Source organism: Jaculus jaculus, chromosome 7 (assembly GCF_020740685.1).
Source record: "Jaculus jaculus isolate mJacJac1 chromosome 7, mJacJac1.mat.Y.cur, whole genome shotgun sequence".
NCBI lineage: Eukaryota > Metazoa > Chordata > Mammalia > Rodentia > Dipodidae > Jaculus > Jaculus jaculus.
In genome coordinates, this window is record NC_059108.1 from 106996733 (window position 1) to 107011449 (window position 14717).

Below are 14717 nucleotides of genomic sequence, written 5' to 3' on the forward strand. Positions count from 1 at the left end.
AAAAAAATAAAGAAAGAAAAAGAAGTAACTTTGAATTATAATACTGAAGATTAATGCTCTAGTGGCACAATTGGTGAGCACAAGATATTATATGAAGATTGATGAGAAAGTAGCAAAGGATGACCTATGGGTCAGTGACATACTCTTGCCACATAAAGGTCAAATATAACTCAGTTCTACTCACCAAAGATTCATAGCAACTCAAAAGAAAAACAATGGCAGAAGTTAGGCTCAAAGCACCTACTAGGCACCCTGAGCCTACAGATCTGTATGTTAGCAGTAAGCACTGTATTCATGATGTGAACATTACTTACTTTGAGGCTTTTTCCATTTAAAAGGCAACGCACACTCTACAAGATTAAACATGGCCTGTAGGAAAGTAAACTTATTAAGGTGGCTCAATATTTGGAATTCATTTATTTGTCAAAAATTTAATAAGAAACTAGTAATCTGGTAAAGTATTCTGAAACTGCTATATGCCAAAGTGGGGAAAAAAAAAAAAAAACTCAAGAAAATAAGCAAATAAAAAAAACTGAATGTCTATATTTTCATTTCTGAGGAAAAAAAAGAGCTAAATTCTGGCTAATAAGATGCTTGCTATCTAAAGCAATGACTTAAAGAAATGTGCTCCATCTTATTCTTTGGTAAGTAGCATGGGAAAAACATGAATATTCTCATAATTTCTCATGCAGAAACCGTTCTACTCATGACTATGTTTCCTTGGAGGCTTCTTCATGAATTTGCTTGCTAATAAATCCTAAGTGACTTGTATGAAGGGAGTGTGTGAGGCTGCAGCCTCATACACACATCCCTTTCCACTAAATCAGATTGTATTTTCCTCTGAATATTCAAAAGTGGGCGCCAAGCATGGGAGCGCAGGACTTTAATCCCAAAACTCGGGAGACAGAGAGGTAAGAGGATCGCTGTGAGTTCAAAGCCAGTCAGACTGCAGAGTGAGTTCCAGGTCACCTGGGACTAGAGTGAGACCTTACCTTGAGAACAAAACAAAACAACTGGGCAAATTTGTCACTTCCTTGGTCAAAACTGTAAATACATCAGAATATTTGGCAACCTTAAATACAATGAAATGCCTATAAAGTAAATAAGGATATATAAAAGTCACTTGGGAAACCCATGGAGAAAAAGTATTTTCTTTTTTTTTATTAACGTTTTTTTTTTCTTTTCTAATTTTTTAATGAACTTTTCCTATTTTTTTATATAGAGGGTTGATATAAGAAATTGCTTGATCATATTGCCATCCAAATGATAATAAAATTTATATGTAGGTATCTCTCAACAAAAGTACAAACTGTGGGCTAGAGAAATGGCTTAGCAGTTAAGGCACTTTACTGCAAAGCCTAAGGACCCAGGTTCAATTACCCAGTAGTCAGATGTACAAGGCGGCACATGTCTGGAGTTCATTTGTACTGGCTAGAGGTCCTGGTATGCCAAATCTCTCTATTTGCTTCTCTCTCCCTCTCTCTCAAATATATAAATAAAATATATTTTAAAAGTAAAAAATATGATGTTACATTATGAGCATTATGAGCAAAAGAAACATTTTTGTGCTCTTGGAACTTACAATATGTATCTCCAAACCATTAGAATAAATGTATATAAATAATAAACCAGTATCTGATACAAAATGAGTGCTCAAAAAATGTTAGTTTTCAATAGAACATAAACTTATACCAAATAGATTCACAGTATAGTTTTATCATCACATACTAATTCTACATATATTTAAAGTCTAGCTAATATGTAAACATCTGTCAAAAAAAAAACCACTAAAAATAGTAAATAGAAACTGGGCATGGTGGTGCATGCCTTTAATCCCAGCACTTGGGAGGCAGAGGTAGGAGGATCACTGTGAGTCTGAGACCACCCTGAGACTCCATAGAGAATTCCAGGTCAGCCTAGGCCAGAGTGAGACCCTACCTCAAAAAAACAAAAAAAACAAAAAAACAAAAAAAAAAAAGTAAATAGGAACTAATACCTTCCTGACAGGGTTGGGAATAATCAATCCAATGAAATAAAAACATTATTATATCCACAGTGTATCACTACGGTATACCAGTACTATATTTATACAACAATATCACAATTTTCACTTTTGCTAAGTATGACTTCATGTATATTTCATCATCACTTGGTTAGGAATATTAGTAATAGGTTGTTATGTAACCCCCCCATATAAAAAATAACATGAAAAGCTCCTTCCACAATTTAAACTCAGGAAAACATTTTCTCTGTGGAAGAATCAGCATCCTAAGTTGTATACTGTAATTTACATCAAAAATTTCACCCTGTTTCTAGTTGCTATCTGATTGGTTATGGCTAATTTGTGATTAACTATAGTGTTTTCTGCACTTTTTACATAATTATCCCTTACTGTTTTATTATAAAAATCCTACATATCCTATTTTAATGAATGCATTCTCTTTGTCCTTTAAAAAAAAACATATTTTATCTATTTATTTATTTGAGAGAGAGAGAGAGGAAGAAGCAGATAGAAAGAGAGAACTGGCATGCCAGGGCCTCCAGCCACTGTAAACGAACTCCAGACGCGTGCGCCCCCTTGTGCATCGGGCTTACATGGGCTCTGGGGAATCTAACTGGGGTCCTTAGGCTTCACAGGCAAACACCTTAACCGCTAAGCCATTTCTCCAGCCTGTGTTTGACCTTTTTATTCTCTGAAAACTCAAATTCTTCTCAGAAGGAAGCCAAGTGTAAGTGAGAACTTCAATACACCAGGCATCTAAACTACTTAGAAGACAAAGTCAAAGGCAGACAGAAAAACACCTAAAGGCACATACATATTTAAAATCCTCTATAAGAAGATATTCTTAGCAGGACATGGTGGCACACACCTTTAATCCCAATACTCGGGAGGTAGAGGTAGGAGGATTGCCATGAATTCGAGGCCAGCCTGGGACTACATAGTGAATTCCAGGTCAGCCTGAGCTAGAGTGAGACCCTACCTTGCAAAATAACAAGAAAAAAAAAAAAGAAATTAAAAAAAAATTTAAGAAGATATTATTTTAAACAGTGGCAACAACTAGTAAGCAATGAGTGTCTTAATTATGTAAGTATATAACTCTATTTACCTGTTGTCATGGCTGGACTGAATAAACCCAGTACAGATACACTTGCATAGGTGAACAGATCTTCATATAATTTCCCACTTAAATATTTCTCTGCTTCTTGAATCGATGCTATGTTCACTGGATATGAAATCCTGTTGCTAGATTGAATATATAACTACATTCAATATCAATATTTTTATTTATTTATTTGCAAGAAGAGCAAGACAGAGAGATAAAGACAGACACAGAGACAGAATGGGTACACCAGGGCCTCCAGCCACTGCAAATGAACTCCAGATGCATGTGCCACTTTGTGCATCTGTGCATCTATGTGGGTACTGGGAAATCGAACCCAGGTCTTTAGGCAAGTGTCTTAACCACTGAGCCATCTCTCCAACCCCTCAACATTAATTTTGTTTAGATTTTATTTATTTACTTTTATTTATTTACGGGAGAGAAAGAGGCAGAGAGAAAGAGAGAGAATGGGTGTACCAGGGCATCCAGCCACTGCAAACAAACTCCAGACACATGCACCACCTTGTGCATTGGCTTACATGGGTCCTGGAGAATCGAACCTGGGTCCTTTGGCTTTGCAGGCAAGCTCATTAACCGCTAAGCCATGTCTCCAGCGCTCAATATCAATTTTCAAAGATACTTTCCAGTTTGTTAAAACATAAAACATACTGAACTTTACAAATAATATATTACATAATTATTTTGCCAAAATGATTTTTTTAAATACAACTTCATTAAAAACTATCTCCTCAAAATTTATGGGGTCATAATATTTACTCTATAATCTCAATTCTAGTATCCTTTTGAACATGTTCTCTACCAAGTCGAGAATTGGAACTACAGACCACAAAGTTAGAAATCCTATAGTGAAGCTGAGTACTTACAGCTGGATGAACTTGAGGAGATCTTCAGTTCCTAGCATACCAGCATAAGACACGGGGTTCTCACCTTCCTTGTACATCTTTACAGCAGGAAATGCAGTAACATTTTGCTTAGAACACACATTAGACCAGTCTGCACAGTTTATTCTAGTGAGAAGCATAGTGGATGTACCTAAGTTAAAGAAACACAAATTTTACAAATATTACTGAAGAACACTCACCTGCTTAGAGTTCAGTCTCTTCCCACTCCACTCATACTAACTCTCAGCATGACACACTTGTTGAAACACTCTTCCTTTGATCTTGCGTGAAAACACCTTCTCCTTCTGATATTTTCTACCTCTCTAGCCTTTTACTCTTTGGTGCCTTCTGTAGGCTCTTCCACTACTGAAGTTAGGAGCTCAAGACTCAGTTTCAGCTGCTGGTTTCTCTACTGTTTCTAAACAATTCCAATAGCAACCAACGATTTAGTGAAAACTAAACTGGTATCTTTGGTGCCAACTCCTCCCTAAAGTTCTTAGACCCAGATATTTATCTGCTGCTCTATGAAGGGAAACAATGAAACTCCAAATCTAAAGCCCAATATGATTTCCTTCCTGTGTGTATTGGTGAAGGGTGCCAGTCTTGGGCAACTCAGAAAACAACACACTGTCTTTCATGCCTCCCTGTCCCTAAGTGCCCATATCTAGTCAATCAGTATCTCTTCAATGTTACCACTCAAATCTAAACTGGCTCTAATTATTTTCTATTTCCCTTTATTCCTGGTACTCATCATATCTTCAGAATACAACAGGCTTCTAATTGACCTCCCTGAATTCAGTGTCTCTACAGTAATGTTAGAGTATCTTTTCAAAATTCAAATCTGTTCTGGGGCCAGTTCATTCTCACTAAGCTTTAGAAGAGTAGGTGAGTCTCACTGTTTCACTACTTCACAGAAACCTACTCTGGCCTACTGATCTACAAGAGGTTCCTTTGCATATTATACACCCTAACAGAATTGCATTTCTTTCCTTATCTCGTATGATAGCTTTGTAGTCATTTGTGTTATCTAATTAATGTCTGTCTCTAACAAGGGAGCTCTTTCAGAGAAGGGACTATGTCTATGTTATATGCCATTGTTATCTAACATCTCAACAGTCCTTGCACACAAAATACTTTCAATATGCATATGAATAAATTATATATGTAAGATTCATCCAGAGCTTGAGCTACCAATTATGGTCTAAATACTGTCTTCTACAGCCTACATGTGTTGGTAAGACTCCAAAATAGAAAGCCCTACTTGTTCTATAATAAAACATGGGAAGTTTTCTAAAATATGTAAATCACTGGGTAGTAAAGAAATCAGAGTCTAACTAAAAGGCTGAACAGATGGCCCAGCCAGGGGTTAAAGGCACTTGCTTGCAAAGCCTGATGGCCCAGGATCAATTCGCTAATGCCTATGTGAAGCCAGATGTACAAAGTTGCAAATGGAGTTCATTTGCAGTGGCAGAAGGCCCTAGCACAACCCTTCTCACTTTTTTTCTGTCTGCTTTTTCCTTTTCTCAAATTCTTAAAAAAATTTTTTAGACTTTTTAATTAACAATATATTTTGTATGAATACATCATGTATTCATACACTCTTTTTCCTCATCCCTGTCCCCATTCCACTGGGGACCCTCCTCTGTGGGGCTGCAGGTAATCTCTATGGGGTTATGTTGTGGGAGCAGCAGTCAGTTTTGGTGTTCTGTGCATGCTGTCTCAGACTGTGGCTCTTACATTCTTTCAGCCCCCCCTCCACAAAGTTGGCTACAAGAGGAGTTACATACATCAAGTTCTCCCTAGATTAATAGTACTTATTCTATTTAAACTATGCTGACTTCACTCTCCATGGGGAATCTGTTTTCCTTTTTGCAGAAGGTAGCAAGACCCGAAAAGATAAAACTACCCCTCACACTTCAGCCAAGCCACAGCTGAAACAATAAAAATTAAAAAAAATAATAATAATCCAACTAAAACAAGCACCACACAATTCAACTATGGAAAGGAAGATTCAAATAAAAATATTCTTAAATGTATTTATTTAGGATATTTCTCTACTAATTTACAATGATGTATGCATGGGTGTGCACATACCATGGTGTGTGGAGGTCAGAGGACAATCCCAGAGTGTTGGTTCTCCCCTTCCACACTGTTTGATACAGGGTCTCACTCATGTTGTTTTTCTGCTGGGAAGGCCGGTCTAGTTGGCCCACAAGCTTTGTTTGGGATTCACTTCCCACTTCCATAGGCACGTTGAGACTAACAACAGGTACCACCTCTTGTTTGGCTTTACATGGATGCTGAGGACCTAACTCAGGTCAGCAGGCTTGCAGAGAAAGTGTTGTTAACCACTGTGCCATCTCCTTAGCCCTCAATTTAGGATATAGTCTAACAAAACCACATGATTTAAACTGTGAAATGAAATTTTTTAATATTATTTTTATTTGAGAGAGACAGAGAGAATCAGGGAAAAGAGGAAAAGAATGGGCATGCCAGAGTCTCCAGCCACTGCAAAGGAACTCCAGAAGCATGCACCACCTTGTGCATCTGGCTTACAAGGGTCCTGGGGAATCAAGCCTGGGTCCTTAGGTTTTGCAGGCAAGGACTTTAACTACTCAGCCATTTCTCTAGCCCTGAAATATATTTTAATATTTTATCACAGAGAGGTATTTTATTTATTTACTTATTTATGGATGAACAGATAAAGAGAGCAAGAGAGCAAGTTGGGCCAGGGCCTCCTGGTGCTACAAATGAACTTCAGACACATGTGCCATTTTGTGCATCTGGCCTTAGGTGGGTACCAGGGAATCAAACCTGCAGCAGTAGGCTGTGCAAGCTAGTGCCTTTCAACACTGAGCCATCTCCCCAGAACCACAAAAAGTTTTTAATAATGGAAACCACCATTATATTTTGAGGGTCACAGAGGTGATAACATTACTTTAGACTTAGTGTTGTCATTATTGATAATAAAAGCAACATCTAATTCAGCACCATACTCCTAGGACTTAGCATGTGGTCTGTTATACAGCATGTACCCCAAAAATGTGTGTGACACCTACAGTGCTATTTCTTTATAAATAAATTAAAAATTATTTAAGGGCTGGAGAGATGGCTTAGCAGTTAAGCGCTTGCCTGTGAAGCCTAAGGACCTTGGTTTGAGGCTCAGTTCCCCAGGACCCACACTAGCCAGATGTACAAGGGAGCGTACACATCTGGAGTTCATTTGCAGTGGCTGGAGGCCCTGGAGCACCCATTCTCTCTTTCTATCTGCCTCTTTCTCTCTATGTCTGTCGCTCTCAAATAAATAAACAAAAATAAATATTTTTTAAAAAATATTTAAGCCAAAGTATATGAACACCTAACATTAAATGAGCATATAAACAAAGATAAGTCTTCATTTTCTTCTAAAATCAGACCTACTGAAGTTACTTCTCTACAAAGTTTTCTTTCCTTTAAGCATGTCATCACTAAGTACCTACTGATACTCATTTATATGAAGAGTAAAGTTATATTACCAACCATCATGGAACACAGTGAGCACTATTATACACAGTTCTTTTTGCAATCAGCACACTCAACATCCTTATAGTCTGCTGAAAATGTCCTTCATTCCTTTGTCCCTACAAAGTTGATCACTTTGATTTTATCTTTAAAACCGAAAACAAAACACTAATATATAAGACGGCCTATGTTGAAATTACTTAACATTTTTCTTTTCGTTTCTAGAAATGGTTTCAATATTTACTCATATTCCAATCTGAATACTCTAATACACTGAATGTCTACAGTACTACATCCCATAAACTTCACTAACGGATTAACTTCAAAAATAATTCCTAATATGAAGGGTGGGGAAATAACAATTTTCTCTGAGTATAAAAATTTAACATTTGCTGCCACCTTGTGACCAATGAAACTATTCATTGTCTTCACCTGAGAGAAGAAAAGAAAAGTCTTTTTTCCCCCCCAAAAAAACATCATGAGAAACAGAATGTAAGATTAATGCCCAATGTGCTACAATATTTTCATAATTTAAAATTTTACAGTACAGGATGAGTATCCTTATTCTGGAGATCTGTGATATAAAATGTTCCAAAATCTGAAAGTTTTTGAGTGTCAGTGTAATACTCCAAGTGGAAAACTCCACACTAGACCCATGTGACTGACTACAGTAAGAAAAAGTTATAATAAAGCTGCTGTATGAAATTTCCTCAGGTTATGCATATAGAATGTAGATGAACCCTGAATGAATCTCCTATTTAGATTTGGATCCTATCCTCAAGCTATCTCATGTATATGCAATATTCTAAATTTTGAAGAATCCTAAATACTTCTGTTCCTAAGCATTCCAGGTATGGAATACTCAACTTGTATAGACTTCAACACAGACACAAAATATTATAGTTACCCAAACCCATTACTATATTAAGGCCCAAGAGCTTCCAAATTAGTCCATGGATCTTACATCTAATGACTACAAGAATTGTTACTCACACAGAGCACAATGAATGAAAAGGAAAGCAGGTCCTACTTTGGATACCTACTTTTTTATTCTGCAACTACTTAACTAAAACACTAAGTGGTGAGTAACATTCCTATTGTAGCCAAGAAGAAGCTGTTTAACCATAAGTATAGCTTTAATTCACAAAATAAATAGAGATGGGGGAACTCATATTACTGATTAAAACAGAATACATTCTCTCCTATTCAAATGATCATAATATATTATACACACCCAATCCAGCACTACCTCATTTATAAGGCCTTCCTAAGACTTTTCTGGAATGATGGCAAGGGAATTTTGAGTTTAAGCCCCAATCTTTTGATTCTTTATTTGTCTGACACTCTATCAAAATAGAATAGTTTAGGGCTGGGGAGATGGTTTAGCGGTTAAGCGCTTGCCTGTGAAGCCTAAGGACCCCGGTTCGAGGCTCGGTTCCCCAGGTCCCACGTTAGCCAGATGCACAAGGGGGCGCACGCGTCTGGAGTTCGTTTGCAGAGGCTGGAAGCCCTGGCGCGCCCATTCTCTCTCTCTCCCTCTATCTGTCTTTCTCTCTGTGTCTGTCACTCTCAAATAAATAAATAAAATTAAAAAAAAAATAGAATAGTTTACATAAAATAGTTAAAACAGAAAGATTCTGGCTAATAATAAATACCTTAATAGGCCACAAGAAGCTATGTAGCTTTGAGAACACTGAGATTTTTGATCTTTTATTAGAGAGTGAGACTGGGTCAAGAGACAAAATATGTCAGGTGACAATTTTTCTTTTACCTCCAGTACCTAATGGTAGCACAGAGTAGGCATGCAATAACTGCCTGCTGAATGACTGAATTTAGCCAAACAAGGTTATTGGATTAACTGTGAAGCAACACTGCTTAATATGAGTCCTCTTGTGTTTACTAAACACAGTCCTATGAGACAATCAAAGTGAACAATTCAAAACATTTTTGATACTCCTGATTATTAATTTAATCCTGGAGGCCATCTAAAATTTTATGTAGTTTTCAAAAGCATTAGAATAACATTTTCTACAAAAAGGTACATATCAAGATCAGGTAAATAAGCATACGTGCCACAGTACAATACCTTTCAATTTAACTGCCACATTAACATACGACTGCAGAAATGCCATGGATACTGCATGCCCTACATTAAAATAAAAAGTTCAACAGATATTAGCAATGTGTACCTCAAGAGCATCACCACTTACAGAAACACACACACATAGGGGTATATGAATATTCCCAAAATTGTTATTCCCAAAAAAGAAATGCCCGAATAGAGAGTATCCAATATTACCCAGCAACTTAACAAGGTGCCAAGTGCAATGAATCTTCTGTATTCACACTGTAAGTAATATATTCAAGTGGATACTATTTAGAAGAAAAGCAATATACTTCCTGTAAGTTTATAAGAATTGATACATTTAAAAGCATTAACTTGAATCATAACACATTCTGAAATTTTTGAAATTAGCCTTTGATTTCTAAATCACATATTTAGAAAAATATACATCAGTTTTACTCCTTACAATCAGAGGTACATATGAAATACTTGGTACATATGAAAGCCATACACACACACACACACACACACACACACACACACACACGTATGTATTTTACAATGTATAACATACAGAATATAAAAGTAAACTCAACATATTTTAAATGTTCTCATATGTAACATAACATCCTCTCAAGACCCATACTCACAATCAGCATAGAAAAGCACTATGCTGTCAGAATTCATCACTGTTGCATCAAATGTCTCTTCTGTTAATTCCACTGTCAGTTCCAACGGTAACTGTTTCTTCCTGTCTCTGTAAACAGTTTCTGCCACCTCATCATCTTGAGTATCTAAAATTTTTAATAACAAATTAAATACAGATTATATAATTACAATATATAATCATCTCATAAGCAAGCATATGACAATATGGTAGTTTATAAAACATTTGACTTCACACTATGTAACTAATTACAATGTGAGATATTAAGAAATCCTTTAAGTTGCCTGGCTTCCTACTTTATAACTATGGAATGCCTTTTGACTCCAAAGTACGAAGTTAATCAATTCTAGAAGCAATTATTTTGTTTTACAGATAGTGTAAATATCACTGTTTTGTTTCTAACCACTTTTAATTTAGAATGAGCTCAACATACATATCTTACAGAATTTATTTAGACCACAGAACTTCTATCACTGGAAAAGCTAGATGATAGACTTTCAATGAATAAATAATTAATTACAACCTGATCCGTTTCTAAATGAAGGTAAGAGATATGTGAGGGCTCAAGAGATGGCTCAGATGGCCACACAACATGAAGACCTGAATGCAGATCCCTGCCATCCAGCTAAAAGGTGGGCACAGCAGCAAGTGCTTACAACCCCAATGCTAGGGAGTAGAGGATCCCTTTGGCTTGCTGGCTAGCTAGTGTAGCTGAATTAGGGGAGCTCTAGCATCAGTGTCACCCCACATGAACAAGCATAAACACACACACATACACATGCAAAAAGGGGAGAATTCTAACGGACAAATTTAGATTAGGACATCCAAAGTCTAACAGGCAAAGAATCCAAAAGAAACAAAAATGAGTTTGATACAAAGAGAAAAATTTATATACAAAGGCACTAAGACATAAGAGCTTAGTATACATTAAAACTAAGAGTAGGAAAGCAAAAATGGGCTGAAAATAACCTATGGCAGGAGAAAACGTTAAGCTAAGCAATGGCTAGACTGTAAGAGAAAAACCTGGCCACGAATTTTAGATTGTATCCTAAGTGCATAAAGTTATGGATATATTCTGAATATGTATAAAACATTAATTTCAACAGATTAGTAACAGCTAAGTCATAGATCTGTCCATCTGCCCAAGTATGTGTGGAGAAACACATTTTGAAATCGTGAAAATTTTGTTGGAAGTTAGTACAAATTGTATGGTGACAGCAAAAAGGCATCCAACTTGATTAAGGAGACTAACTAAATATTAAAAATAAAACTATGGGATGGAGAGATGGCTTAGTGGTTAAGGTGCTTGTCTGAGAAGCCAAAGGACCCAGGTCTGATGCCCCAGAACCCACATAAGCCAGATGCACAAGGTGGTGCATGTATCTGGAGTTTGTTTGCAGTGGCTGAAGGCCCTGGCCTGTCCATTCTTTGTCTCTCCATCTGCTTCTCTCTCTAAAATAAACAAATAAAAATATTTAAAAATAGAACATAGGCAGTCAGAGAAATCGGCACCGAGGTGGGCAGAGGAAGCAGCAGCACATGCAAAGGCGCAGCAGAGAGAAGACTGAGATGCAGCTGGAAATGCACATCCAGCACGGGGGACATCTGATGGCGTCAAGCCCTGCTTTTACGTGTGGTAATGGTATTCATGTTTCTAATAAATTTCTCATACTCTTGAAATACACAGATAAATATTTATGGTGGAAATTTTATGTCTAGGATTTGCTACAAAATTTCAAGGGGTGGGGAGGAGGAGTAGGATAGCCAAGGCGATAGAGGCAAGTAATGGATGCCAGGATAGCTTTTATTATCCTGTCTACGTTACGGTACATTCACAGTTCTCTAAAATGGCACATGAAAAAGAAGGGGAAAAGACAATGAGCACCAAGAACTAGAATACTATTTCCTATATATCTTCCAATATCATAATATGTAATTTCAGATGTGGATTTTAGTACCTTCTTGGACATTTCTAACTGAGTGACACACTGAAACGTCTGCGGCAGTGTTCGGTGCCAACTTTGTGAAGCCTAAGTGTACACTGCATTAACTTTAAGAGTTGTACTTCCTTCCAGGACACTAAAACTTACAAATATCTACTTTGTTAGGTACTATTTTTCTTGGCCTTCTTAGTCACGTTTCATTTTCCTGTCACTTTATTTCCCAACTCATCCTTTGTGTTGCTACTTTATTGAAAAACGTCCTTTCCTTATTTACTGTGCTCTCTTGACAAGCTTCCCTTGCTTATAAATTTCCTCCTTAGTTCTGCCTTTCACCTGATCATCAATACATGTACACTATCTGGGGTCATACATTTTTCTTTCCTTTTGAACGTGTTTTCTTTCTGCAGATCCCAGACCTCTCCATTCTAATGCACACTGTGGGCATTTCCTTTGGGGGTACTTATCTCTGAATGTCACTCCCACATGGCAACAAATTCTTTCTTAGCCCACATCTTATTTTCTCATGTAAAATGGAGTGAAGGGATTATGTATTGTATAATATCAATGGCCAATATGGACTACAAATACTAGAACGCTATGAAAAAAAAAGGCAGATCTGAAAAAGAAATACTAGAAATAGGCTGTGGTGAGGAGGTGGGTACAGAAGAAAGAAAAGGCAGCACCAAATGGCCACAAAGTCAAGTAGCAATAGAGAGGACTGGTCCACAATGAAGTCTTGAAATGGGCAGCTCCCATCAAGAAGAGAACTTCACTAAACCAAGACAGGGAAAGTGCCCTAAGTCTGAAGGCTGGAGCCTCAGAACACAAGAATAGAGCAGGAGGGCTGGAGAGATGGCTTAGCCGTTAAGCGCTTGCCTGTGAAGCCTAAGGTCCCCGGTTCGAGGCTCAATTCCCCAGGACCCACGTTAGCCAGATGCACAAGGGGGCACATGCGTCTGGAGTTCGTCTGCAGTGGCTAGAGGCCCTGGCGTGCCCATTCACTCTCTATCTATCTGCCTCTTTCTCTCTCTGTCTGTCACTCTCAAATAAATAAAATAAAATAAAATAAAATTTTTTAAAAAAAAGAATAGAGCAGGAAATGAGAGAAGAGCCCAGGTCTATTCAAAAAGATAGAAGCAACCCCAAAAGAACACAGTGACTCTACCCTGACTTAGCAGTTAAGATGCTTACCTGTGAAGCCCAAGGACCCAGATTTGATTCCCAAGTACCCATGTAAGCCAGATGCACAAGGCAGCCCATGCACCTGGAGTTTAATTACAGTGGCTAGAGGCCCTGGTGCACCCTTTCTCTCCCTCTCCCACACTCTCTCTTTGTATCTCTTTAAATATTTTTTAGTATATTTTTTAATTTTTATTTATTTGACAGAGAAAGAGGGGGAAGAGAGAGAATGAGTGCACCAGGGCCTCCAGCCACTGCAAAAAAACTCCAGATACATGCACCCCCTTGGACATCTGGCTAACATGGGTCTTGGGGAATTAAACCTGGGTCCTTTGGCTTTACAGGCAAATGCCTTAACCACTAAGCAATCTCTCCAGCCTTTTAAAATATTTTTTAAAATTAATCTACTGGAAATCTCACTGGTGTGGGTATGGGACAGGAAAGGGGTGGCAAGTATTACAATTCTTACCCAGATCTTGACTTTCCATTTCTTCATCTTCACCTTCTTCCATTTGTTCAGATTTCACATTATTTTCCACATGGAAAATTAATGAATCAATATCATCTAATACTAAATATTCCATTTCCTAGAAGCATGTTATTTAAAGTTAGCATGTAACTTAATGAGTTTCATTATGACATTTTTATGCATGTCAATATACCTAATTCTTGTCTCCTTCCCCCACTGCCCTCCAATATCCCCCAGTGGGATGAACCAGCAGGAGGACTCTTTAAATGTGCCCAGTTCACAAATCCCTTGTGAATGGGATGAGTGCCTGTAAGAAAGACTTCAGAGATCTAGCCCATCTTTCTATCATGGGAAAACATCACCTATAAACCCACATATAGGTTCTTACCAGACATCAAATCTTTTATCACCTTATTTTGGTCTTTCCAGCCTCTAAAAGCCATCTAACTTACAGTATTTTGTTATAACAACCCAGTTAGAATAAAATAATTACTGTAACTTTTGCTGCGTTTTTATTTTCATAATGGAACTATACCAATTTGAATCATAATTTTTGTGACTGTTATTTTTGCCTTATATCGTAATTCTTATACATGTTGGTAACATATAAAACAGTTTGTTCTTTTCAATAGTTTAAAGTAGTTATTATAAGCATGAACTCTAAATTCACCTATTCATCCATTTTACTACTCATGAACATGTTATTTCTAGTATATGGCTATCACAAATAGTACTGCTATGAACATTATATAGCAATATAGTCTTTGGTACACATGCATATACATTTCTGCCAGGCACATTCCTAAGAATGGAACTACTAGATCATGTGATAATGTAGTTTCAACTTAAGTAACACTTGGTCCAAGACTCATTACAGAGATTCACTTCTA

The 14717-nt window shown here is 37.2% G+C and overlaps 1 protein-coding gene across 4 annotated transcripts in view; it reads right to left on the minus strand.

The window, feature by feature from the left end:
- Txndc16 (thioredoxin domain containing 16) overlaps window positions 1–14717 on the minus strand; it is an 84971-nt gene that overhangs the window by 11487 nt on the left and 58767 nt on the right. For all 4 annotated transcript variants that reach the window (XM_004649186.2, XM_045155075.1, XM_045155074.1 and 1 more), the window contains 5 exons: window positions 13828–13945; window positions 10220–10363; window positions 9591–9650; window positions 3986–4154; window positions 3108–3244 (listed from right to left, as the gene is read on the minus strand). In XM_004649186.2, coding sequence (XP_004649243.2) covers window positions 3108–3244; window positions 3986–4154; window positions 9591–9650; window positions 10220–10363; window positions 13828–13945 — 628 coding nt within the window. The remainder of the gene's footprint in view (window positions 1–3107; window positions 3245–3985; window positions 4155–9590; window positions 9651–10219; window positions 10364–13827; window positions 13946–14717) is intronic.